Genomic DNA, 27,664 nt, shown 5'->3' on the forward strand with positions numbered 1-27,664 from the left:
TTCTTTTCTTTTCTTTTCTTTTTTCTTGTCTTGTCTTTCCTTTCCTTTCCTTTCCTTTCCTTTCCTTTCCTTTCCTTTCCTTTCCTTCCCTTCCCTTCCCTTCCCTTCCCTTCCCTTCCCTTCCCTTTCCTTTCCTTTCCTTTCCTTTTCCTTCCCCCTTTCCTTTCCTTTCCTTTCCTTTCCTTTCCTTTCCTTTCCTTTCCTTTCCTTTCCTTTCTTTTCTTTTCTTTTCTTTCTTCTTTGTTTGTTTTTGAGACAAGGTTTCTCTTTGTTGCTCTGGCTGTACTGGAACTCACTCTGCAGGCTAGGTTGGCCTCGAACTCAGAGATCTGCTTGTCTATGTTGTGGATGTTGATGTTGTTGTTTTAGATGCCTGTTTGTATTCTAATGACAAAGAGAGGGGGTGGATTTGTGGGGATGGGGAAATGGGGAACATCTGGGAGGAGTTTGAGGAGGGGAAACTGCAGTCAGATATACTGTATGGAAAAAAAATTAAATTTCAATTAAAAAAAAAGAGAGAGAAATACCCTCTCTCAAAAAAAAAAATCGAGGTGGATGGCATTTGAGGAATGCTAGCTAAATTTATCCTCTGTCCTGCACAGACAGGTGTGAGCCATGCATGTGCCGACACATGCTCGGGCAAACTCACAGACAGTAGGTCAGACACTGTAAAAACAGAAATCATTTAAATTCCACCCAAACAGAATGCTGATGTGTTTATAAAAAGATTAAGATGTATAAGAAATGTTCTATGGGGGTGTGGTGAGATGTGGGGGGAAGGGAGTGTCTCAGGTGGCCCATGCAGAGGCATTCCTTTCCCCTGAGGGACCAGGCATAGGTGGCGGTATAGTATAGAATAGAGTTTATTCAGGGCATGGGGAGGGGAGTTAAGATGGTAGTAGAGGCAGAGAAAGAGGCAGAGGCAGAGGCAGAGGCAGAGGGAGAGGCAGAGGGAGAGGCAGAGGCAGAGGCAGAGGCAGAGGCAGAGGCAGAGGCAGAGGCAGAGGCAGAGGCAGAGGCAGAGGCAGAGGCAGAGGCAGAGGCAGAGGCAGAGGGAGAGGGAGAGGGAGAGGGAGAGGGAGAGGGAGAGGGAGAGGGAGAGGGAGAGGGAGAGGGAGAGGGAGAGGGAGAGGGAGAGGGAGAGGGAGAGGGAGAGGGAGGGAGGAGGGGGCAAGCAGCCCCTTTTATAGCGGGCCAGGCCTACCTGGCTGTTGCCAGGTAACTGTGGGGAGGAGTTTAGACAGAGCACTAACAAATGCACTAGTTACTTATGGTAATGCTGTAATCAAATACCCAGCCACAAGCCACTTAAGGGAGAAAGGACTTATTCTGGCCCACAGTTTGAGGGGACAGTCCACTATGGAGTCACAGATATAAAGTAGATGGCCACATCCGTCTGCCTACAAAATCAGTACCATAAGGACAATGCTGCCACATTTTGTTTCCAGCTCATGATGTAACCTGGCCCCCTTGAACCCAAACTGTTGTTCTATGCCTTGGTGGCTGAATCAGAGAAACACTTCTGAGCAGTTGCTTTCCAGCAGGGAAACTCTTGGTGGCATACTGAGTTCATGTTCTCTCCTTTCAAATGAATCCCTAGTTGTGTAGGTTGGAGCCTAGGCACCTTGGCAATTGCCCTCTACAGAGACAGACACTCTTGAATAATGCTAGCCTCTAACAATCCCGTGGCTCTTCAGCCTTGTCAGCAACTCTAAACTCGACTCCTTTTCTTGCCAAACTGCACATTTTTTTTTAATGTCCTTCTGGTCTGTTTTTGTCTCCTTTCTTTATGGACCTGAATAAAGAGCCCTGAAGAGTCGCCATTGAGGCCAGCCTGAATGCTCCTGTCTTGAAATTGCCTTCAGCAAACACATCCACCATGACTTTTGAATTTAGCTTGACCCCAGTTCTCAGGATACAGGCAGAATGTAGCCAGATTCTTGCCAGACCAAACAAGAATGGCCTCTCAGCCAGTTCCAGGACCATCTCCAACCTGGCTTTCTTCTTCCAGGGACAATAAGGGTGTATAAGAATAGGAGCCTTCCTTCTCTCCTGGAGAAAACTAGGGCCCCTCTCTTGTTTATTAAGAAATGATCATGCCGGGCGTGGTGGTGCATGCCTTTAATCCCAGCACTTGGGAGGCAGGCAAATTTTTGAGTTTGAGGTCAGCCTGGTCTACAGAGTGAGTTCCAGGAGAGCCAGGGCTACTCAGAGAAACCCTGTCTCAAAAACAAAACAAAACAAAACAAAACAAAACAAAACAAAACAAAACAAAACAAAAAAACCGATCACTTACAAACTTGTACTCCACCCTTCACTCTGAAGACCTAAACGAGAACAAGTCCTGTAGGCAGGGGCATTTTCCCAATGCCTTCCTGGAGCCTCCTGACCATTCCAGGGGGAGGAAACAGAATTATATGGAAGCAGGTACAGACGGGATCCAAAAGAGGTAACCAGACAGACACCAGCAGGCATCTAAGTAAGGCCCTTGACTCTGGCCTTATCTGTCTCTATAATTAGGCACATTTCAAGCTGCACAACCTCTGAGAATAGGGACACACCCTGTTAGAGACCCCGGGAGTGGAGGGCCTCCGCTCTGGAGGCCCTCAAGGCTCAGCTTGCTTCTTTCTGGCCCTCTGGATTCAGGCATGCCGCTTTGCCTTCCTTTCCTCTCTATCACTCCCCCCACCTGCAGAGTTCCCGAGGGTCTTGGCTACAAAGTATCCCTTGAGTCCTCTGGCTCTTTACACATTCTCTTTGATGCAAAGCGACCAGATAATGATTTCGGGCTACAAGCACAGTCTCACTTTAGAGTTTGCGTTCTACAGCCCTTCAGAACCACACCTGGCTGCTGAGGAAAGGTCATTAGTCCCTCTGGTTTCCTGGCAAGGTCCCAGGAGATCAGTTTTCTTGGTTCAAGTGGAGCTAAAAAAAAATTCTTCCTAGGTTTTATATCAGCAGGATCTGCCCTCAGCACACCCTCCTACAAGAATGGGCAGGAAGGGTAAATATTTATTCTACAAATGAATGAATCTGATTCCATCTTCAAAGGAAAGCTTTTGTATAAATTATCATAATTTCTCCATCTTAAGATGCTATTGATTTGAAGATGTTTTTATCTACTGAGTAACAGCTTTTTTTAGAAAAGGGAAAAAATGAATAAATTAACATGTCAATTGTAACATACACTCTGGGGTTTAAAAAAAAGTCTTTGTACCAATGAAATTTTTTAAAAATAAAGATTTTAATTTTTTTCTTTTGGTTCTGGGCCTCTCAGAAACAAGGTTCTCAAAGATGACTCAGCCATCGTGATTTAATGCAAGGCAGCTTCCCCTAGAGTGTCCAGCAGAGCCCCAGATCTGACCCCTGGAGGCTCTGGATCAGTAGGGCTTACCATGGTTGCTGTGCACTGACACCAACAGCAGGCTCTGCCCAGCTAACAGACAGGCCTGTCCCCTAAAGAGACGTGTCTGTCATCTGCTTGGGACATTAGTAGTTCTGTGCAATGTCATCTGGGGGTTCTGCCACATGATTAGGGAAGCTATTGTCCTTGAAGCTCAAGTCCCCACTGTAAAAATAGCATGTGTGTGTGTGGTGAGTGTGTGGTGTGTGTATGTGAGTGTGAATGTGTTTGTGAGTATGAGTGTGTGGTGAGTGTGAGTGTGATGAGTGTGTGTGAGTGTGTGTGAGTATATGTAAACACATGGCTTTCATCTTCACTTTTAGCAAAATCCACGGGGTTTATGTGGCTCCCACAGGGGTAGTGTTGTGATTATGAGGGAGGGAGGCTGCTCAGTAGCCCCCACTTCACCCACTGTAACTCTACTGCTTAAATTTTGTTTGCAAAATAATTTTGAGGCTAAAAGTAATCTGAAGACCAGAGGGAAACAACTTTCCCATCCCCTGCATGGTTTAGGCACACTGCTTCCTTGTCCGTGTTGAACACACCCCTACCACAGTACTCTCAGCAGGCTCTGCACTCTCTCTACAGCCTTACCCAGAGTAGGCAAAGCTCTGGGAAGGCCTAGATCAGTGGATCTTCCCAAACTTCCTAATGCTGCGACCCCTGAATCCAGCTCCTCATGTTGTGGTGACCCCCCTCCCACCCCAACCATAAACTTATTTTTGCTGCTACTTCATAACTGTCATTTTGCTGCTTGTTAAGATTTGTGATGTAAATACCCATGTGCAGGATATCTGATATGAAGCCCCTGTGAAAGGGTCGTTTAACCCCTGAAGGGATTATCATGACCTACAGGTTGAGAATGGCTGGCTGTGAGCATTGTTCATGTTTTTTTTTTTTTTTTTTTTTTTTTTTAAAGACTTTGAAGGATGCTTATGGTCTGTTTCAACTACTCAACTATGGTCTTGTACTGAGGAAGCTCATCAAAAATGTATAAGGAATGGGCATGGCTCTGCACTTATAACACGGTTAAATTTGTTATGCGGCCCACGGGCTGAGGTCTTCTGACCACTGCACTGCAATATAGTCATTGCACGACATTCTGTCAGATGGAGAAGCCCAAGACAGTGAGTCAAAGAGCCAGGGGCTGGGTCGGGTCCCTATCTGCCACCAGTGTCCTTAACACACTGTTCAGTCACTCTCTTGCCCTAAACGGAACTGAGGGCCTCTGGAAACTACACGATTGAGAGGTGACATGTGCTTTCCATCTCTCTCTCTCTCTCTCTCTCTCTCTCTCTCTCTCTCTCTCTCTCAGATCAGTTTTCTTCCAGGTTCCTGGAGTGCTATAAAAAGCCCCTTGGCCTGACTCCTGGGCAGCAGGCTGCTGGTGAATTCCCCCTCCTAGCTGGAATGACTGCAATGTGTGCCACATTCTGCCCCCACCATAGCCTGACAGCTGTGCCAGGAAGAAGAATCACGCCTGGCCAGCCCCACACCTCTATCTTCCACTATGGGCGTCACTGGCATTCTGAATGGAATTTTACGTGGAAGACTAACCCAGCCTGGGGCCCTCCTGGGCCAGCCTCCTTGGTGGCTTCTTTAATTTAAAACACCAGCTACAGTGGGAAGGCTAGGAAGGGTAAGATGTAATAACTCAGTGCACGGGGCTGCCTGGATGTATTCCTTCATGGTGGGAGGGTGTCCCCAAGAACAGTTCAGATCTCCTTCTCTTCATAGTACCTGTCCTGTCCATATCTTGAAGTCTTGACCTGGTGAGCCCCTCAACATTCATGCGAAGCAGCAGAGAACAATGTTAAAGACAAGGCCAGCAACTCAGAAACAAATGACAGCAAATGTCTTTCCTGTGGCACTGTCACAATAGCCAAGCAAGACATCAGCTCAGGTGTCCATCAGTGAACAAATAGGGGGAAATGAAGTGTGTGTTCTCAATTGACTTTTATTCAGCTACAAACAAACAAAGCAAAACAATAAAAAAAAAACAAACCCCCAAACTGTATCACCTGCAGGAAAGTGGATAGAACTGGACATTACTATGTTGAGTGAAGAAAGCCAGATTCACTAAGGCAAATATATGGGTTTTTTTTTCTCATATGGGTAATCTATATTTAAGAAATAACAGACGGTGTTGGGGAGATGGCTCAGTGGCTAAGGGCACTGACTGTGCTTCCAGAGGTCCTGGAGTTCAATTCCCAGCAACCACATGGTGGCTTACAACCATCTGTATTGGAATCCAATGCCCTCTTCTGGTATGTCTGAAGATTACATATAATAAATAAATCTTAAAAAAAAAAAAAAGAAAGAACAGAGGAGCCGGGCAGTCGTGGCACATGCCTTTAATCCTGCCAGTTGGGAGGCAGAGGCAGGAAGATCTTAGAGTTTGAGGCTAACCTGGTCTACAGAATGAGTTCTAGGGCAGCCAGGGCTACACATTGAAACCCTGTCTCAAAAAACAAACAAACAAACAAACAAACAAACAGACAGCAAACAACACAGATGTAAAAGAAGAAGTATTTGTGTAATCTAGGTAACCATGGGGATTTATTGTCATAACACATTATATACATGTATGAAGATGCCATAACGAAGCTTATTGTTTGTATGATAAACATACGAATGAGAAAGGAACTTAGATTCGGAGGCAGACAGAGATGAGTAGATACGCAGACTTGCTAACTCCCTATTGTTATCTGTAAGATGCAGGTATTGGTAATATCTACACTGAGTCATGGCGAGTGCACAGTGGAAGCAGGATGTGACCACAAGTATTCAGCGTTTGGCATATGATAGACCCTGGGAATAGGACGCAGATGACAGTCTCAAGTATTGGGATTCACATGTGCATAGAAGACACAACGCCAATGACAACTAGGACCGTCTGAAAGCCCAGACTTCTGAGGAGGGACCAGTAACTAAAGTCTCAGGGGAACTAAAAAGGGGTGTGGTAAGAAGGCCCCTCAGGTAGGTGATGCTGACTGGCCTCTTCCAGGAAGGTGCTGAATCTCAGGCATCTCGCCTGCACTATAGGGAGAATGGCTACCTTATCTAGTTCCTAGGACTACTGCCATGGTTGGGAAGAGCCACAGAAGAGAAGCTCAAGGATAAAAGGGTGTCTAAGAAAGGCCTCCAGCATCAGTTCTCAGTCTGAGGATCCTCTCTATCACATGGCTCCTTCTTGCCCACTACACCCCACTCCCCAGCACATAAATGGTTGCTAGGTGACGGTATACATGATCCCCATGGGCATAGGGTGGTCTAGACTTTGACAAAAGTATTCTATAGATGCTCAGCACCCATGAGGCCAGGCTGAAGTGAATACCATTTGGGAGATGTCAAATGACCCTCAAAGTTAAAAAAAATATAGGGCAGGGTTAGGAAGAATTAGATATATTATGGGCTATATAAAAAATTGCATGGCTATTTATTTATTTACCTTTAGGGTTGTTTGTTTGTTTGTTTGTTTGCGACAGAATCTCACGATATAGCTATGATTGACCTAGACCTTTCTATGTAGATCAGGCTGGATCAAACTCACAGAGATCTATCTGCCTCTGCTTCCCGAACGCTGGGATTAGAGGTGTGTGCCGTCACTTCCTGCCTGGTGATTTAAGAGTTAAAGTAGGAGAACTCTAGCCTGAAGGAGTCTACATTGAGTAATAGGTACAGACCACAGAGTTCCACTTAGGCTAAAAGTGTGAAAGACCTTTACAATCCATTATGTAGATTAGAGCAGGCAACAAGGAATCCAGGAAGGTTGTGTGAGCAGGGTCAAAGGTCAGAAGGGGCACAAAGGGGAAAAGCAGTCTATGAGAACCTTGGTATTTGCCAGTGAGGACAAGTTTATCCAGGGGCTGTTTAAAAAATGCAGATTCCCAGATCTCACCCCAGAACTGCTGATCAGATCTCTGGAGTGTGTTTTCTCTGGGCTCCACATGGCATGATTTAGAGCCCAGGTAGATCAGGGAAACACTGCTTTAGACACATTGGGAGTGGTCCTTAAGGCTCGACTGAGAAGCCAAGGGTAGAGACAGGAAGACTCTGTAGCGGGGAGCAGGATGTAGAGAAACAGCCACCCAACATCCATTTCCCAGGAACAGTCAACAGGATTTGGGATCTGTCTATACAAAGGAGGAAGGTCAAGGAAACAAGGGATAATGAATGATAAAGCCGTAACTCTGTCCCTCAAATCACCATCAGTGACGTGGCAAAGCCAGGTGCCCAAAAAAAGACGCATCCAGAGTCCTCTCAAAATTGGGTCCTCTCACTTTCTTTTCTTCTCTATCTTGATAGACATTTCCTGGGCACCTACTCAGTGCCAGGCATGGCAGGAGGAACTCAAGAAGAGGCTGTGAACAAGCTAGGAAAGGCCTGTCTGTCCTCAAAGAGCTCCTACCAACAGGGCATTCCATGTCTCCGTTAATGAAAATGACCACCAGTGGCACCTGAGCCGCAGGGAGCAGAGGCAGCTAGAAAGACTGGGAAACACTGCCCCAGGGAAGAGATGTTTGCACAGTGACTAGCAGTGAGCCAGGGGCAGGCGCAGAGAATTCATAGCTGGAAGGGGTAAAACCAGCAAGAGGAAGTTAGCTGGTGGAAGGGAACAAAGGATTGCAGCTTAGAGAGAGAAACCAGCCAAGGGTCTGCTCTGGCTGGTCAACAGATTCTCTCCCTTTCTCCTTCTTTCTCTCTCTCTCTTTACATTTCATTGATTGAGAGAGGGAGAGGGGGGCGTATGCTCCACATGCCAAGATCAGACAACAACGAGCCAGTCAGTTCTCTCCCTCCTCTACATGAGTCTTGAGGAGCAAACTCAGGTAGTCAGATTTGGGGGCAATTGTCTCTACCCACTGAGCCATCTCACCGGCCCACTAGTTTTAAACGACTGCTTTGAACTGCATCAGACCCCTGTCTCCTCAGATTCCCATTTTCACACACTCTAATCCATAAATTCCATTAAAAGCTGCACTGTAGCATGAAGCCAAATAAAAGCAGGCTGTTTCAGGTCAAAGTACACACACCTGGGAGCCCTGTGCTCTCCGCTGTGCAGGAAGGCGTTTATGGAATCCTTTGGAACTTTAGGCGTAGGTGAGCGCAGTCTTTAGCCTACTTATTTGTTAAGGACGACTTAACCCCTCCTTAGGCTCCCAGGCAGCACTTGTTTGGTTGTTTTTTTTTTTTTTTAAATCTCTTTTTCATTTCTTTCTTTATTGTTTCTGTCTGTTTGTAGACCTCTTCCTGCCTCGGTTTCCTGAGTCCTGGAATGACAACCATTCCTCACCACACCCAACTTTGAGCTTTGAACGGCTTCTTTTATTCCTAGACTTCAAAGTGGAGCCTGGCATCATCAGCCTTTTGGTTCACCTTTAGTAGACACTTCTGGAAGATATTTCTACTACTTCCTATAGGGATGCTAGGTTGAGATCCAGTCTCAATGTCGCCCCTTCAAGTTTTGTCTTGTTCATAAACATGCTCGTTTCCTCTGAAAGTTCTTCATGTATCTGAGCTCACAACAGAAGAAGCCATGCACGGCAGGCTCATCTGACATGGCAGGGGCAGGAGGGAGTTTAGAACTTGATCCCTTGGAGGTTAGATGAATGAGTTAACAGCAAGCAGTTGCTTTGCTCTCTATGCTACACTCAGAGTACACTTTGCATTCATACCTCCAAGAAAAGGCATTCTCTCTCTGCACATTTTAGCTTCACCTGGGGACGGAAAGTTTGCTAGCTTGCCTTGTAGAAGATGGGAGTCATGAGGTTTATCTGTGTACTATGTCACTAGTGGCACGCCAGTTCTCTTTGTGTGACAGGTATACACCAGGAACTCCCGTGGGAAGGGGTTCTATAAGGAGTGGTTTCTATGTATGTGACCAGGTCTGTGAACCTTGCTCTGCTCACTCGAAGCCACTCGTGTGCTGGGAGAAGAGAAATTCCATCTCCCATGCTTGTCCCGATTCTCCATGTTGGGGGTTTGATGACATCATTGTGACAGAGAACTTGCCCAGGGAAACTGAAACAGATTCTATTTTAGGGCTTGGCTGGTCCTTTGTCACCACGGAGGCAGTTAAGCGTTATGCTTAAAATCAGGGCTGTGTTCAAATCTTGCTCTTGTGTATCACATACAAAACGACTGCAGTTAGCATCAGTGGCTGCTCTGGTCTGACTTATGTCTCCTGTCTTCCCTAACCATCTACCCATTCGTATGCTGAAGCCCTGACTCCCATGTGATTGCATTTGGAGCCAGGGCCTCTGGGAAGCAGGTGAGGTTAAATGAGGTCATGAGAATGGGGTCCAAATTTGATGGGGGCTGGTTTCAGTGTAAGAGGTGGAAGACCATAGAGAAGAAGTGTGTGAAAATACAGAGATAAGAGGGAAAGCTAGGAAGGGGTCTCCTCCCCGGCTACCAGCACGGAGAGCTGTGAGAGAAGAGCTTTCTGCTATTTAAAGAGACCTGGTTTTGGGAATTGTGCTGTATCCTGTTCTCCTGAGAGGAGATAGCGTCTGACCCTTGCATGAGTATAGTTCAGGGAGAAAACCACGTGAAAACCGAAACAGGGAGCCTCTTGACTGGTGATTTCGAGTGGTGATTTCTATTGTACCTGCTGCAAATACCGGTGAGTGTTCTTGTCCAGGGAAATCCTAATCTAATTAAGATCATCCTACCCTGGGTAGGAAGAGGCTAAAGTGAGACCTGCATTTAAAACTTCCCTTGACATGGGGGTGAGGGAAGAAGAGTGCCCATCTACCTGAGGACAGGGGCACAACACGGAAGGCTACGTCTTGTTTCTGTTTTCTGTTGATGTCTTGTTTCTGTTTTCTGTTGATGTATCAAAATACCCCCACAAAAGCAATTTGGGGGGGCAGTGTTTATTTCCTCTCGCAACTCCAGGTTCCAGCCCACTACTGCAGAGCAGTCAAGGCAGCAGGAACTTAAAGCAGCGCACGTATCACATGCAGTCAAGAGCAGAGGGAGAACAGGTAGTCTTGCTCCCAGCTCCCAGGCTCCCTATTTGCACAGCCCACAGCACAAATCGAGGGACTCATGCTGCCCACCGCTAGGCTGGGTGGGTCTTCCAACATCAACGAACAGAACCAAGAGAATCCCTCAAAGGCACGCTCGTAGGCCAACCTAATCCAGACAATCCCACATTGATGCTCTTCCCTGGTGATTCTAGAATGTGTCAGCTAACAGGCGAGAACGGCCTCTAAATATGACTTCAGAAATTAGTAGACCATAATGGTTAGCTTTATCAAATTGACACATTCTAGCTTTTATTAAAACAAAACAAAACAAAACAAAACAAAACAAAACAACCCAATAAGACACAGAGAGATTTTTGCATTCTAATCCACAATACAGCCACATTTGCTTTCGCCAAAGTGTTCGAAGTGTAGGAAACCGAGATACCATGGTCTTGTGCACTCCCTTCTCACACTGCTTTACTCAAAGGTTGACACGGTGCATGCAGCTCGTGGAAAAGTTTCGTTGTGAGAAATTTTCAGGATTCTTTTTAAAATAGACATTATTATGAGGATGTGGTGACGGCGCACGATTTTAATCCCCACATTTGGGAGGCAGATGCAAGAAGACCTTTGTGAGTTCGAGGCCAGCCTTGTCTAAGGTGTGAATTCTAGGATGGCCAAGGCTATACAGAGAGACCCTGTCTCAACAAAACAAAACAAAACAAAACCTCCCAACCCCCCCACAAGACAATCAACAAACAAACACGACTAATTAATTTGAGGTGCACAAGAAGCATGCTTCGTTTCACTCGTTAAACCCCAGTGGTTAGTTCCCATCATGGGTCAGACACTCACAAGCTCTGGAAGCTCATTTCTTTCTGTTCAAGGGAGCAAGAATAAGTGCTAACACTACAGCACTAATAGAACCCTGTGTCAAGAGCTAGGAGGGAAAGGAAAGGAGGGTAGAAAAGGTCAGAGTCCTCGAATGTTCTGGGCACCAAGAGGTTCCTGGGAGGTCCGGAAGCTGCTTTTTGAAGTGGGCACACTGCAAGTGAGACAATAAAACCTGCAGCTCTCCATACATATTTTCGTTCAGGGAACAAGACAGAGTATATGTGAATTTGAGGACGATCCTTGCTTTCGTGGTGAGGCTGGGGCATTGGGAGACAGCAAAAGGAAGGAGAGGTGCCCGTTGTGCTTTTATTCCCCGGGGTAGGAGGTGCACCCTTCCCCTGATGTCAGCCAACAGGTGAGAGCTGCCTTCAAATCATGCCTCAGTCTTAAAGAACAATCTGTAAGCCCTTCCTCTATTGTCTGTCTGCTCTCCAAGGACCCTGAAGGAGAAGGTGGGTGCTGAATTTTGTGTTGGAGAGGGGTGGATGAGGAGGATGGGGTGGAGGGTCCTCGAAGGTCCTCTGAATTTACACGGGGTGCGGAAGGTAGCCCCACACACCTGCTCAAGCGCTCATCCAAGCCCAAACACTTCCTTTTGCCCCTGGGGCCTCAGCAGAGCAAGCAGGGGGCGGGTTATTAGGGTGATTGTAGGAAGGGAGAGGAATTTTCCATTAACAGCAACAACAATAGAAACTGCTTCTTCTAGTAAAGACACAACAGGCGAAGTTTGCCAAGTGCCTTCACACCTGCGAGCTCTGGATTCCAGAGGTGCTGGCGGGACCCAAATCTATGACACTACCCCCCTGCTCAAGTAGGCACGGGCCCACTGCAGTGTCCTAACCTTTACTAAGATGTGTGCTGTCCCCACCCTAGGGTCCCAGGAAGCCTTTATCTTTGCCCTGGGCATTCCCAACTTCAAAAATCCTCAGGATTATTATGTCCACCAAACAGAGGCAGAGCGTGCTCACGCAGCCCCGCCTTCTTCAAAGTCCTAGGCAGCTACAAACTTAGGGTGCATAGTAGAAGCCATATGGGTGGCTGCTCAAGTTTAACCTGTACCCTGCATTTCACATTCTCCCTATATGTGGCGAGGAGTGACCTCAAGAATCCTGGGGAGCCTTTCATAAAGTTAGAAAGGCGAGTGTGCCAATTTCCCACCCGACGAGGGGACTCAGACCTAGGCCACAGGGTTAGGGTTGGGGTGGGCGCTGACACACAACAGTTTACTCCCGCTGCAGGAGGCACCTGTGTTCAAGTGTTTAGCGCCCGCCAAACCCTACCGCCGCCACCTCTCCTCCTCCTTCCCAGTCCTACCCAGCCTCGGATCTCCAAGGCCTCCCTTCCCGGCCGCAGAAACCACTTACCCCTGCTTCGGTCCATGGCTCCGGCGTGAATCCTGGAGCACTCAGCCCAGGGCGCAGCGGCTGCCGCACCAGGCGGCGTGCGCTCTCCGGGGCTGCCCCGGTGGCTAGCTTGTCCCCTCCCCCAGACAGGATGCTCGCAGGACGCCCCCGCCCCGCCCTGCGCGCTCCCGGAATAGACCCGAGCACGCCTCGCCCCCCTGCGAGTGTCCCGGTCCGCACTGGCCAACGCCACTCCCTGCTTTCCCCCCGCCCTCCTGCTGGGCTAGCAGTGACAGCCTCACGGCCCACACGCTTCGGTTCAGTGCCCCCGTGGCTGACCTGCCTGGACCACTCAGTTTTGCTTGCCCTCCGCTAACGACAGGGAAGCTAACCTCTTTACACCCCTGTGGGGGACTGCTTTGCATTCCTCCCAAGGACTCAGCCTGGCCCACCTTTTTGGCTTTGCGTTTATCATGTCCACTCCCAAAGTTCTTTCCTGAGCCAGGCTGGTAAAAAGACAACAAAGGAGTGAGAAATATTAAACAAAGATCTTAAATTGCTAAAAAGACAGGTGGTGGTGGGGCATGTTCAACTTTCCAAGTCCCGAATGTATTAAACTGTGAAGAAATATCAAAATAAACATAATAAACACCGTGGAATGGAACAGTTTTCGCACCGAAAATACGATGCAGTGCATGCCTCTGAAGATAATTATGGGATGCAGAAAATGTATTGTTACAGCCCAACCGAGAGGTTTAGTGTTAAGGTGTATGAGAGTGTCCACTTTTTAAATTACTGGTAGGCTAGGGCTGTGAACTACTGGAAAGCTCTGAATTTGAATCTGTAAGTGCCATTCAAGGCCAATGCTTAGACACACTTCCCCAACTGTGGGCCTTACCTATCCTGTATTTTCAGCTTTGATCGAGGGACTATGTAGTAGCATATCTAATGTTTGGAACACTTCTGCAAAGGCACGGAGGCAGGTATGGGCATCTTGTATTTTCTTCACCTCGAAGTACTTCCTCCAGAGTGTTTACCTGCAGGTTGAAGTTAACATTACCTGGTGCAAAAATGATCCCAGTAGCTTGTTCTGTACGTTTCTGTGTAGAGTGCTTAGAGAGAACATGCTGTGATTAAAAAGATAAAAGTTTTTTTCTGAGTCTTTCCTTTCTATTCAGTAGGTGCTGCATGTAATGTCTCATCTTCGAAGCCTGCCTGCTCCTCTGTGCTGAGGGAGAGACCTCATACTGACCTCCCAGAGCTATTGGCAGGGCAAATGAAAGGATGCTACAGGCCCACTTTACAAATAGCTATGAAGATGTGAGCCATTGTGACTTTCCAAGTTCCTCTTTGTCCCTGCCCACTTTTCCAAATTTGAAAAGGTCATGTGCAGTTCTAAAGAGGCCAACCAACAATTGCAAGTGGATGCAGCTTCCCAAGTTCACTGCTTGAACTCTGGAACTTGGAAGCCTTCAGCACAAACTAAATCACCATTTACTCAGAATACTTTGCAGCACTGCGCATTGAACCCAGGGCCTTCCTCATGCAAGGCAAGCATTCTACCATGGAGCGTCACCCCAAGGTTCCTTCCTTCCTTCCTTCCTTCCTTCCTTCCTTCCTTCCTTCCTTCCTTCCTTCCTTCTTCTCTCCTTTTCTCCCTCCCTCCCTCCCTCCCTCCCTCCCTCCCTTCTTTGTTTTTCCTATTGGGACAGGTTTCTTCCAAAGTAGCTCAGGCTGGCCTCCAACTCACTCGCCTTCTGCTCCAGAGGTTAGATACAGTGACAGTCTATCATGTCCTCTGATGAAATAATTTTCAATTGATGGTATGAAATATTACCATTGTCAAATAGATGGAGGGTTTCGTAGACATTTTACAATAGGATTTTCAGAAACTTTAAAGGATCGTGAAGTTTTTATTTGGATAATTGGAGCAAAGAGTTAGCGAGAATTTATATGTTTCTGTGGGCTGACCGGTGCAATAGTATTAACTGAACTATGACTTAGGAAATGTATAAAAATGGGAGTGAACACAATCTATACGCAGCTCTGAGAATTAATAAAGATCATTATGTGGGAGGTACAGTAGGTCCGGCTTACCCCACAACCTCCACCAGGTGGAAATGTTGGCCACGTTGCTTGGTTGCTGTCAGGGAGATCTAAGGAGAGCTGTGTGTTAATTCAAAAGCATCATTATATGGTCTTCTCCACTTTTCCTTTAAGGAACCATAAAAAACGATTCCCAGTGTCCATCAGTTCCCTTAGGTAACACTGACAGGATCTGTGTACGTTGGTGTTGAGAGAACAGATGCTAAGTAGGAGTGAGCCCCATCTTCAAGGAACCATGAAGTCTAGAAAAGGAGGTAATTTTAACACAGATTGCTGTGCAAAAAAAAAAAAAAAAAAAAAAAAAAAAAAAAAAAAAAGTACACAAGGGCGATCAAGTGCTTTGGAGTCCATGAAGACAAAGCAATGGTTTCATACAGACCATGGAGACCGTACTGGAGGACAGGCATTTGCTTAGGAGCCAATTGATCTGAATGTGTAATGAGGAGATAGCATAACAGGCAAAGAACAGGGAGAGCCGAGACGCCCAGATAGAACCCCGGCAGGACTGTCGGCAGCACGGTTTGGATTGGCCAGATAACAGGGTATCGGGTGCTAGGTCTGAGGGCAAGGATGGGAAGAGGATGTTGATGTCGAGTGTTTAATTCCCTTTTCAGTTTCTCCATACGTAACTCTGGCGGAGAGAATGAAGATTTGCCCCATATCTCCTTTCTCAATGCTGAGTTTTCCAGGCGTGCCTGGTGCTTGTCTAGAGAACTCCATACACAGAGGTCCAGCTCTGTAAAAAGATATCGAGTTTGGCCCCTGGGAACAATACCAGGAAGAAAACTTTCAGCTCCGTTCAGCTCCTGGTCTTGTGAAAACAAATGATAGTCCCCAGACTCTCTCTTAGCTTATCAGGTAGAGCTGGGAAATCCTGGGAAAGAAAAAGCTGGAGTCTGAAGGGGAGAGAAATGTTCCCACCTTCCAATCTGTCACCTTGCATTCAGGGTCAGCTTGCACTCAGTTGCCAGAGTGACCTTTTCATGACCCTAATCCGACCATGCAACTTCCACCTCAAATCTATTCGGCATTCTCCTTTGTATCCAACTTCATCATTATGGCATTTAGATGCCTTCTTTGCTGAGCTCGGGGCATCTCAGGAATCGATAGGAGGTAAATGCAACAGGACAGGCTATGATCAGATCTGAGGTCCGGTTGACACTGCTGCCACCTGAATCTCCATTTTCCCACCGGGTCATCAATGTGCAGCTTCCTGCTTAGCCTTTCTTGGTTCCAGATCACTGTGCCGGTGGGTGCTGTGCCTTCCTCGGAGGTCCCTACATGCCAGCTCGGCACTCCGAATCTGATAAGTAAAAAGTCATGACAGGAATCAGTAGGAGAACTCATGGCACCTGCAAGGCCCGCACCCTCACTGGCTGTTGCGAATGCTGAGTCTAGGGCTCTTCTCCCTCAGGAAATGTCTTACTGGTATCTATTTTCAGAAGGTGACAAGCTGCCCCGTAGAAATGCTCTGTGTTCTCCAGGCTCACGTGTGCACCAGGGCCATAGACCTTTTGCTTGGCCGAGGCTCCTCTCCCATGTTCTTTGTTCAGGGTGAGCCCCGAGCCCCAAGCTCCAGTGTCTGCTCCATGCTGGCTGCCAGATGAAAACCTCTCTTGTTCCCCACAGCACAATGTTGGCATTATAGCCTTGGCCCAGGAAAGTGACACATGCTGCTGGTCCACCCTGGGCCCCAGTGAGCAGTCAGCGATCTGGTGACAGCTGCAGGGAGGAGAGAGGGTGAGCAGGCACTCTTTTTTTTTTTTTTTTTTTTTCCTGAGAGCTGCAGCATTTCTGTTCCAGGGCCTGGGGTCTGTATGCAGCCTGACTTGGGGGCTCCTGATGAACTCAGGGCTTAGGCTCACACAGGCAGAAGCTGTGAGGCCAGAGGAAATATTTGAAGGAGCCTTTGTCATCATGTCCAAGTGCCTCATGGAGTCTGGTCCTGTGCTAGGTTCTGCCCCAAGACCGGAGGACCAAGACTCCCCAGGGGCAAACCTAAACTAAAGTCTCTGAGGGGCAGAAAAGGGTGTTTGGAGTGCTGGGGGGCTGTGGTAAACCAGAGTTCTCCTGTTTCCTGTAGATGGAGGAACAGCCAATTATCTCAGACAGTGGACAGACGGGTAATTTTTTTTTTTAAGAAGAACTCCAGATTTTCACATAAACATAAAAAATGTGCATGTGTACCTGTGAGTTTATGTGCACCACACATATGCGTGACAGAGGACAACTTAAGGGAAGGGTTTTTCTTTTTCTACCATGTGGGTCTCATCAGACTCAGGTCTTTGGGTGATGGCAAGCACCTTTACCTACTGAACCAAATCAACAGCACATAAAATCAAAGAACACTGGTCACAGGCTGGGGGGATGGCTCAATGTGTGCCTGGCCTGCATGGAAGCCCTGGGTGTGAGCTCCAGTGCTGCAGAAACTGAGTGCAGAGGTCCATGCTTGTAATTATAGCACTAGGGGAGAGGAGGAGGGGGGAGGAGCAGGAGGAGCAGGAGGAGGAGGAGGGAGAGCAGGAGGAGCAGGAGCAAGAGGAACAGGAGGAGGAGGAGGAGGTAGAGGTGGCTGCGGGTGGGTCAGTATTCCATGGTCACTCTTGACTGTATAAAAAGTTCAAGATCAGCTTGGGATACGTGGAGACCCTAATCTTAAAAAAAAATTGATCATGACTTTCTCTTGTTATTACACCCGTGTTTCTCAACTTTCCTAATGCTGCAGCCTTTTAATACAGTTCCTCATGTTGTGGTGGCCGCCCCCCCCCAACCATACATTTATTTTTGTTGCTACTTCATAACTGTAATCTTGCCACTGCTATGCATTGTAATCATCTTTGTTTTCTGATGGTCTCGGGTGACCCCTAAAGCAGTCACAACCCACAGGTCGAGAACCTCTGGTTTAGAATATGGAGACCCAGCTAAGCCACGCCTATGGGCTGTGTGTGAGCCATCAATCTTCCCTCTGGAGACTTCTGGAGCTCCTGCCCACTTCGAGCTCCTGTCCATCCAGAAACCTCCTCCCAGTGCTGCAGCAGAAGGTTCCTTTGCTTAGAAGCTCGCCATTTTATTCCGAGGCTCAAGGCAACACTGGGCTTCGAGGTCAGGAATGGATTATCCCGGAGTTGTGAGGAGTCGAAAACACCAGCCAATCTGGTCCTGTCCTTTGTCACATGGGAAAATGGAGGCCAAGAGTAGGTAGAGACTTTTAGTGAAATTAACACAAGACCTTAGCGGCAGAATGGAGAGCAGTGGGGGCAGGAATCTAACAGTCAAATGGCTATGCCATTTCATCAGAAGGACAAGCATCTTGGGTTGCGTAGAGTTTGTTCTGATCCAGGTGGCTCAGTGCATTTGGGACTGGGAGGAAGGCACACTTACGTCACAAGCAGGTTTGGCACCGGGAACCAGAGATGGCACAAGGCCTTCTCCAGGGCTGAAAAAGACAAGTTCCTGGTCCTTCACAATGACTTTTCTGTTTCCCCAGGGATTCACACTCTCTGCCATCTTTGCCACAGCCCCTGGTCTGTCACTCTGCTCTGTTTGGGGTGAAGAGCTAACCTTTGGAAGGAGGTAGACCTGAGCCTGATACCTCGACCTGTCCCTGCAGTCCAGGGCAGGATCTTCAACCTCTCTGAACTTCAGCATCCTCACCAGGCTAGTAAGACTTCCCAACAGAGTGGGCAGGAAATGTTTAAAGACAACGTCATGCCGGGCAGTGGTGGCGCACACATTTTTAATCCCAGCACTCAGGAGGCAGAGGCAGATAGATCTCTGAGTTCAAGGCCAGCCTGGTCTACAGAGTGAGTTCTAGAACAGCTAGGACTGCATGGAGAAACCCTGTTTAAAAACAAACAAACAAACAAACAAACAAACAAACAAACAAAGAAGCAGAAATTTCAAAGCATGACTATGACTGCATGTGTTGAATGCCTGGTGTCATGTGTGTCAAGTGGCAAACAGTCTTTAAACGCCACTTGACACTTTAGTTAGGGAGGTAGCAACTCAGCGGTTAAGCACATGGTCATCAAGTGAGATAGCCGTGAGTTCAAGTCCAGACTCTGCCACATATTACTGTGAACAGCTGGATAACTTACTCACCAAAGCCTCAAGATGTTCACCTGCAAATCGACGGGGAAAGCCGTACAAGTGAGATCAGAGCACAGAACTCCTCACCTGCTGTTGGATGTCTTGCATCGTTTGTCACCAGTGTGAGGGTCCTTGGTAGAAGTTGCCAGAAGTTTATGGAAATAGTAATGAAATCTTGACTACGTATGCCCAGGCTGCCCCCTGCAGGGAGTTTCTTATGTCAAAGTATTGGCTAGGGAACCCATTTGGCCAGGTTCCTCCTTCCCTGCAAGAACATCTGGGCTCCTGAATGGGAAGACTGCCAGGGTAACAGCACTTGCTGCCGCAGAGGCATAGACATTTAAAAAATCAAATGACATCCTGGCAGAGATAGTGCATGCCTTTAATTCCTGCACTCAGGAGGCAGAGCCAGGAGGATTTCTGCATCTGAGGTCTACAGAGAGAGAGAGAGTTCCAGGTCAGCCAGAGCTACACAGAGAAACTCAGTCTTGAAAAAAAAAAAAAACCCAAAAAACAAAAACCACATCAAATGGCTATGTCGTTTCATCGGAAGGACAAGCATCTTGGGTCTCGTGATGTTTGTTTTGATCCAGGTGGCCCAGTGTGTTAGGGACTGGGAGGAAGGCACACTTATGTTACAGTCAGGTGTGGTACTGGGAACCAGAGATGGCATAAGGCTATGGGCGATCTTTTCCAGGGCTGAAAGACAAACTCCTAAACCTTTGTACTGGCTTTTCCATTTCCCCAGCGACTCACACATCTTGCCATGAGCTTTCACAGGGACAGATACATGCCCCATTGGGTTGTGGTCACCCCTCACATGGGCGGCACATAAGACTACATTGTCAGCATTAATACAGCGTGTTTGTCATAACTCTTTTGGGCAGAATTCAAAGCAACTTAAACCCAAAGTCTGATGTCGGGGGAAAAGCTGCCTTTAAAGAGAGCACAGATCTAGGTATGCAAAGCGGAGCCATCTCGGCTCTCTCCTCCCTCTCCTGGCTCTTCCTTGTGTCCGTAGTCTCTACTTTCAGGTGATCTGTCTCTGTGGCAAACGAAGGAGGCTAGCAAGCTTCCCTGATAGCTGGAGAATCCAGACATTAGCCTGTCTCCCTGCAGTTCCAGAAGTAGCCTAGAGGGGGCACTCATAGCCTGGGGAAACAATGATTTGAACCTGCCAGAGACAGGAGCTAGAGTGATGTTTAGCTCATTTCAACTAGGCAACTCATTGGTCACTAGGTTTACATGACACATCATTTGTCACTTACGTGCACACTTGTCCCTGCTGGCCTTTGATGACTCTTGCCCATGTCTCCCAGGCGTAGAGGGGTTGGTAAAAGGCTGTGCATTCTCACAGACTGTGCATTTTGCTCATTTAGAGCCCTACTCTGGGGTCTCTAAAATTGGTTTGGAATTTGGAAATTCCAAATTTGGATTTGAAGGCAGCTCATCATGGTATATGTAAGTGGGTTTTTGTCATGGTGTAGTCAAAATTCTTAGTGTTGTGAAATAACGCAGATCCTCGTTCTACACAGGGCATGACTGGAGTGGGTATAATTCTGCGATATTGCTATTAATTAAAAAAAGTTAAAATCTTCTATACAGAGGTATTTTGCATGTATGATGTCTCTGCACCACCTGTGTGCCTGGTGCCCAGGGAGGCTAGAAGAAAGTGCTGGCTCTACTGGGACTTAAATTATAGCTGCCTGTGAGCTACTTTGCATGCAGATGCTGGGAACTGAACCTGGGTCCTCTGCAGGAGGAGCGAGTGCTCTTAACTGTGGAGCCATCTCTCCAGTTCCCGGTTGCTGTTGTTCCTAGCAGTTCTTTGTTTTCCCATTAACCTTTACAGCTGTGTTGAACAGCAGCACCTTCTAGCTCCTGTGAAACTCCTCAGAGGCAAGTTGCAGCCATCCACACCTCCGTAGCCTGTGTGTGTACCTCAGTGCCTACAGTCTGCCATGGGCGATTGTCTCTGGTGCAGCTGACCAGTCTCCCTGTCTCAATAAATCTGCTTAAAACTGTTTGTAGCAACAAAGTTATAAAGTGCAGCCATTGCTGTAGCTGTTTTTTTCTTTTCTTTTCTTTTCTTTTCTTTTCTTTTCTTTTCTTTTCTTTTCTTTCTTTTTTAATAGTAAAAGAGCGCTCTGCTCTTATTTGTCTGGCCTGGTCATGCCAGGCTGTGTGAGCACCCTCATAGGGCGGGTGGGAGGTCTCATCATTGGAGGCCCCGGGCATCATGGGCAAGTGGCCTCCTGTGGGTGGTCTTATCCCAGGAGCTGGTCCCACAGGCATCATGGCATCTAGGAGGAGGAGGGCCCATCATTGGCATCATGGGAGGTCCTCCCATGTGGGATGCAGGCATCCTGCCAGGACCCGGGAGTCTGGGGGAAGGTAGAATCATGGCCCCTGCAGGTGGAGGAGCAGAGAATGGAGCTGAAAGGATCTTTCCTTGTTGAAATGCAGCGGTTGTTTTGTCAGTCAGGCTCTGGGCCTGCTCTTCCATCAATTTCTGGTAATAGTCTTTCACATTTGCTTTGTGTTTCAGACCACTGCAGTGTGTCTTCCTCACAGACCGAGAAATTCGGGTTAGATATGTATCACAGTAGTCACAATAAAACTTAGGCACGTTGCTCTACAATCTGTTGGCTACCCGAGTCCCCACCACCAGGAACTCCATTGCTGTAGCTTTAATTATGTAGATTTAATTATGTCAGTGGCTCCTAACTTTACGTTCTGGTATTCACAGAGATTATATGTATGGGAAAATACCCCTCTCTAAGAACCTCAGAAAGTCTGACAGATAAGGTTGAGCCTGTCCATAAAGGGCAGATGGCTTAGAGCAGAGCGTCTCACCTTTTCTGCTCTGCATCTCTTGGGAGAACTCATTAAAACAGAGTTGCTGACTAGGGAGCCAGGGCAGGGTCTGTGACGCTGTAGCTCTCATCAACATTCCTCATTGGAGATGACACTCTTTGTGGGGATAACTAGAGCAATTCTTTCTCACACTCACTGTTAATAAGCACAGAACAAGCCAGGATATCTATACAAAGCACAGAGGAACGGGGGCACCTGCTAGAACATCTGCATGTCTCCATGGCTATTACAACCCCTGCCTACCTGGCTACCTCTAATTCACTTTGTTCCTTACCGGTTCCACTCCATCCCCACTTCCAGGTCCTCAGTAAGACGAGCTCTTATCCACCCCATGCCTCTGCACATGCTGTTTCCCTGGGCCTAGATTGCTCCTCCTTCTGCCCTCTGGCTGGTCATTTTCCTCTCTCGCTGGGTATTCACGGGGAGTTCCTTTCCCGTAGCATCCCGTTTTCTGTCTCCGTAGGAGCTGTCTCCATGTGCTCTCTCTGTTTACTTACTTAGAACATGTTTCTTCTCTAGACCTGCACATGGGAGGCGCATCTTCCATACTGTTTATCTGGCAGCACATGCTCACAAAGTAAACATGGGTTGGGTGCATATGCAGGGAGGAGCAGAGGCACTCTCGGCTTCTGTCTTAGTCAGGGTTTCTATTCCTGCACAAACATCATGACCAAGAAGCAAGTTGGGGAGGAAAGGGTTTATTCGGCTTATACTTCCATGCTGCTGTTCATCACCAAAGGAAGTCAGGACTGGAACTCAAGCAGGTCAGGGAGCAGGAGCTGATGCAGAGGCCATGGAGGGATGTTCCTTACTGGCTTGCCTCACCTGGCTTGCTTAGCCTGCTCTCTTATAGAACCCAAGACTACCAGCCCAGAGAGGGTTCCACCCACAAGGGGCCTTTCCCCCTTGATCACTAATTGAGAAAATGCCTTACAGTTGGATCTCATGGAGGCATTTCCTCAACTGAAGATCCTTTCTCTGTGATAACTCCAGCTGTGTCAAGTTGACACAAAAATAGCCAGTACAGCTTCCTTCTGCACATTTGAGCCACTTGTCTGGGAAGAAAGAGGAGGCAAAGTAGGAAATGTATTCTCTACTTGTTTTTCCTTTCAAAAAGAAATTGGTGGAAAATAAAAAAGAAGTTGGTTGTTTAAAAAATTGTATTTGTGTGTGTGTGTAGGTCAGAGGACAACTTATGGAAGTCAGTTATTTCTTTCCATCCTACGGGTTCCAGGCACTGAACTCAGGTTATCAGCACCTCATGTGCTGAGCTATCTCACTGGCCCAGACTTATTCTTGCTAAAGAATTATTGAATACAGGTCAGGAAAGATGCTAGTTGTAATGTCTCATTTTCAAAATTACTTCATTCATTCACGAATGTGCTTCCGGGTGAATGCATGCACACGTGTGTGCACCTGTGTATACATGTGGAAGCTGGAAGAGAATGTCAGGTGTCTATCACTCTCTGCCTGTTCTTTCAAGTCAGGGTCTCTCTCTCTCTGATTCAGAGCTTGTATTTTCTTAGCGGGGCTGGAAGCCAGCAAGTCCCAGAGACACCCCCCCCCCCCGACTCCTGTCCCTGCACCTCCTGGATCTGGGGTTGCAGGTGTGCTTGGGGTGCTCAGCTTGCTATGCAGGGGATAGGGCCTGAACTCCCGACCTCATGATTGTGAAGCAATTGCTCTTCTTTACCACTGAGCCATCTCCCAAACTCCCACATCTCATTTTCAGAGATGTCAAAATGTGATCACAGAGTGGGCAGCTTAAAAATAGATGAAATGCTCTAAGCCTCCATTTCTTACACAGAGTTGATGTGAAGCTCGTTGATGATATACTTGGTTAAATGAAATCACCGCAGGCCATCTCAGGGACCCTGGCGGTATGCACTGAGTATCTTTAATGACACAGCATGGTGAAGACTACAACACTCACCCATAGGTCATTGCTATCCCATCTTTTGCCTTCCTACTCAATAAGAATGTGTACAGCCCCTGGGTGGGGCCCGAGGACATCTGGTGTCCTCTGCTTCACTGCTCTAATAGTATGAGCGCCCATGTCTAACTGGCATACCATGTGACACAAAATAAGAGGATCCTAGCAAGCCAGTAGAACCTCAGAACGGCCTGAAACAGGGCAGTGATGGCTTCCCCCATCTTTACAGAAGTCCCCTCGGGTGCTGGCAGCCTGGCACCTCTCCAGAGTGCCAGTAGGATGGTTGGCTACTCCAGAGCCTCTGTCTATAGGCTGCATAAAAAAACGCTTGCTGCTTCACAATACGGTAGATCTGCACCTCGATGCTGGTCTCCAGAGTCTGTTTCCTCAGTTTGTGACTTTGCACCCACCCCCCCAGCCCCCATCCCAGTTCCCACGTTTTGGCCCGTTCCTCATTGTGGTGGCTAAATATGCCCAACCTAAATGTCCTTGTCTCCCCTGTGGTAAGCAGGAGGAAGCACTTTGTAGTTCCAACCGGCCTGAACAGAGGCAGACTCCAGTCTCTGGGAAAGTTTTCCTTGTTAAACTAGAGGTGTGAAGGGAAGTTTCCTTCCTGTCTTTTATATAAGCTTGTGTGAGGCGATGCCTGGGATCACAGCGGCCTCTTGTAAATATGGGGACACACTGGCAGAGGATGAAAGCCAGCATATAAAAGATGATGGAGTTGAAGGGGCTCAAAGAACCTGACTCTGGATGGCATCGCTGAGCTGTTGAGCTGTTGAGTTCAGAAACTTTACATCACGGGCTCCTGGCTGCTCATATTGCTCAAGCCACTTTTAATAAGGCAGTTTGGACTTGCAGGTAAAAGAGAGAGAGAGAGAGAGAGAGAGAGAGAGAGAGAGAGAGAGAGAGAGAGAGAGAGAGAGAGAGAGAGAGAGAGAGAGAGACTGAGACTTACATGCTAAGAATGGGAAGCTGGTCTTTCTAGTTAGACTATCTGAGATGACGCCTAGTCCTACTGGAAGTAATAAATGTTTTTCGGAGTTGTTCTGTTTGTGAGATGGGGGTGTTAATCATGGGTACCTGTGGGGTTGCTAAGAAGCCTAATTGAGATGACACGTCTAAAGTCCTCTGCATAGGACTTTAGAACTTGGCACACTGACAGTGTTTAATACTACTTTTGCTTGTAGAGTCTTATTTGTGATCCGAACACCCTCTGTTACCACAAAGTACCAGGCGTTCTGCAGAGAGCAAGCTGGATATTGTCTACTGTGTGTGTGTGTGTGTGTGTGTGTGTGTGTGTGTGTGTGTGTGAATGATACTACCTACCTTGTCTTTTGAGACAGGACCTCTCACTAGGACTTGGGGCTTGCTAGGCTGGTCCTCCCCCCCCCCCCCCCAGATTGCAAGAGAGCACTGCCACTTCCAGATTTTCTTCTGTAAGGACTTAGGGATTGAGTTAAGGCAGTGGTTCTCAACCTATGGGTTGCGACCCCTTTGGGGGCAGGTCATTAAACGACCCTTTCACAGGGGTCACATATCAGATATCTTGCATATCAGATATTTACACTATGATTTGTAATGTTAATAAACAGTAGCAAAATGACAGTTATGAAGTGGCAACGAAGATAACCTGGGGAGCAACATGAGGACCTGTATTAAAGGGTCGCAGCATGAGGAAGGCTGAGACCACTGAACTAAGGTCTTTGTGCCTTGGCATCTTTAGTGAGCGAGCTGTACCCAGCCCTAGTCTTTAGTTCCTTTTGTGCATGGTCAGCCTGTTCCCATACCAGCTACTTCCCCACACACAAGAAATAAGAGGAGGACAAGGGTTTGGGTTGAAATGATGTGCTTTTATGGGAAATAAAAATATCCAACAACAATAACAAAAGCCCTTCAATCTCGCAAGTTGTTAACCAGTGACAATGAGGCAGTTTCAATGATCGCATCTGGCCGGGGGGACATTTCTAATGGATTGGGAAAGTTGAAAGGCGTTGGCCAAAAAGAGAAGTTGCAGGGAGGTGACATCATAAATGAGAGTACATTAAACGTCCCTTGCAGTCCCTCCGCCCCGTCACCCTTCCAATGTGCAGATTCTTCTGATCCTTTTTGATTTCTGCTCGCATGCAACCTCTTCCAGAAGCCTCCTTGGGTCTGCACCAGCTGCACACGCCTTCAGCAACGTCACACACACTTTCTCAGGCCTCCGTCCGTCACGTTCTGCCTTGCATCCGTTACGTTACGTTACGTTACGTTACGTTACGTCTGGCACACGTCTTACCAGGTCTCCCGTTACTAGGCATGCCCCGGAAACTAGGGCCTTCTATGAATCATCCCGGTGCCCCTCCCCCTCCCCCACTCAGTGCTCAGCATTCAGCAGGTGCTCAGGAACGGTTTGCTTTGCTGACGTCATTTCTACACTCGCCACGTCACATCACCAGCTTCTTGAGTGTTGTAATTGTCCTTTTAAACTTCTCCATCTTTCCCCTGGGATCCACAACCCCCCCAAGAACTGTGACACAGGCATCTCCAAGAGGGAACAGCTACCACTGATCAATGACTCAGAATTGAAGTGGGGGTGTGAGAAGGCTCTGTTCTCCCTTGTCCCAGAAAGCACGAGAGTCAGTCCCTGAGGCCACCGGGAAAGAACATGAGCAGTGTTGGTCAAGGCCTCATTCTGGAATCCTCTCAACAGTCACCCTTCGGAAAAACTTCAACTGTGAGACCCGCTAATGTCATAGCATTGCCAGGGGATGATGGGTGGGGGTCTGATATGAATGTCTTGCCCTCTAGGGACCAGTGGCCTAGGCCAAGATTTTTCTTTGGGGTGTGGCCTATTCTCCCTGCACAGGGTGGTGAGTGTGTCTGGTTGCTTGCTGGAGCTTATTGTGGGAACATTAGCCCTGTGGTGTGTAGATCATCAGGCACATAGATTGTAATAAGGCTGAAGAGTACAGGCTGCAACGATGACCTCTCCTAGAAAGGGGAAAGGGTTGGGGGGTGCTGGGACCACTGAGGTGGGGGAGAGGAGCCGGTTGCGGGTGGTAGAGGGAAGGGAAGTGCCTTTTTCCGTTTCCTACCATGAATTCTAGATTTGCATGAGGGAGTGCTTAGGACCAAGGGTGGAAGGAGGAAGGGTGCTGAGCCGAGGAGAGGCCAGAGCCCATCCACTCTGTACTGATGTAAGCAATGGGTTTGAGGACCTCACATCTAACCACATCACCTCATGGAGCGCTGAGCTCCTCCTATTTGGATGTGTGAAGAGAATTCTTTACGAGGCCTCAAAGGTGCTCGCTGATTTGGGTGGATTGCCACGGACCTCCCACCGGAGGGCCCATCCGTGACCACGGTGTGTGAACACTTCGTGGCCGGCGTCAGCCCTGGAGACTGGGGGAAGGTCCTGAAGCAGGGAGTAGAGGCTCCTCCAGGCACCTTTTCAAAGGAGAGCCAGTTCTTGGGGACTCAAGGTGGGACAGATGTTTCAGTATAAAAAGGGTCCCCAGTAAAAGGATGGAGTCCCTTCAGATTCCTTCCCAGACCCCACAGCACATAGAAAAGAGAAGTAAGGAGCATAAAAATACCTCGATGATGTGGGCTCGCCTGACAGTACAGAAAAGCAAGTCTCACGGCAGGCAGCATGTTGTGTCCCATTATACAAGAGGATTATACTGCGTGTCAGGATAGAGATTTACATACATCTTTATATAAATGCATCTATATGTATAGAGCCTCAGCCTAGAAAAGCCGGGCTTGCTTCTTCAGTTCGTTCCTCTTCCAGAGGGCTAGCCTCTCGAACTCGGAGATGGTCATGCCGAAGACTTGGTAGAACTCCTCCTGGGACAGGTGGCGCTGAATGATGGGGAGGGAACACAGGTAGCGTGAGGACGCGTGGTGTGGGGACGGCAGCAGTCACCGTACCTTCACTCTGGGTGGCCCTGCATCTGGCCCAGGGTCGGGCCAAGGAGGTTCTGTGGTAATGTGTAGAGGGGATGGAGGTGTGGATGACGCCTCTCCAGGGTGGTATGCTTGCTGTAGAAGCTTC

The 27,664-nt window shown here is 47.9% G+C and overlaps 2 protein-coding genes, 1 long non-coding RNA gene and 1 pseudogene across 15 annotated transcripts in view; 1 reads left to right on the forward strand and 3 right to left on the reverse strand.

Moving 5' to 3' along the window:
• Positions 1-12,725, reverse strand: part of Afap1l1 (actin filament associated protein 1-like 1) — a 56,401-nt gene extending 43,676 nt beyond the window's left edge. The window contains exon 1 of the mRNA NM_178928.4: positions 12,639-12,725. Coding sequence (NP_849259.2) covers positions 12,639-12,654 — 16 coding nt within the window. The 5' untranslated portion in view covers positions 12,655-12,725. The remainder of the gene's footprint in view (positions 1-12,638) is intronic.
• Positions 6,052-8,906, forward strand: Gm41748. The gene is made up of 2 exons (XR_877474.2): positions 6,052-6,382; positions 8,649-8,906. It is a non-coding gene; the product is annotated as a predicted gene, 41748 (long non-coding RNA).
• Positions 12,726-20,915: 8,190 nt separating the features above from the next.
• On the reverse strand, positions 20,916-25,925 carry Gm35919 (annotated as a pseudogene).
• Positions 25,455-27,664, reverse strand: part of Ablim3 (actin binding LIM protein family, member 3) — a 112,494-nt gene continuing 110,284 nt past the window's right edge. For all 13 annotated transcript variants that reach the window (XM_030250506.1, XM_006526010.4, XM_006526009.4 and 10 more), the window contains one exon: positions 25,455-27,471. In XM_030250506.1, the coding sequence (XP_030106366.1) occupies positions 27,358-27,471 (114 nt within the window). In that variant the 3' untranslated portion in view covers positions 25,455-27,357. The remainder of the gene's footprint in view (positions 27,472-27,664) is intronic.

Source organism: Mus musculus, chromosome 18, assembly GCF_000001635.26.
Source record: "Mus musculus strain C57BL/6J chromosome 18, GRCm38.p6 C57BL/6J".
Lineage (NCBI taxonomy): Eukaryota > Metazoa > Chordata > Mammalia > Rodentia > Muridae > Mus > Mus musculus.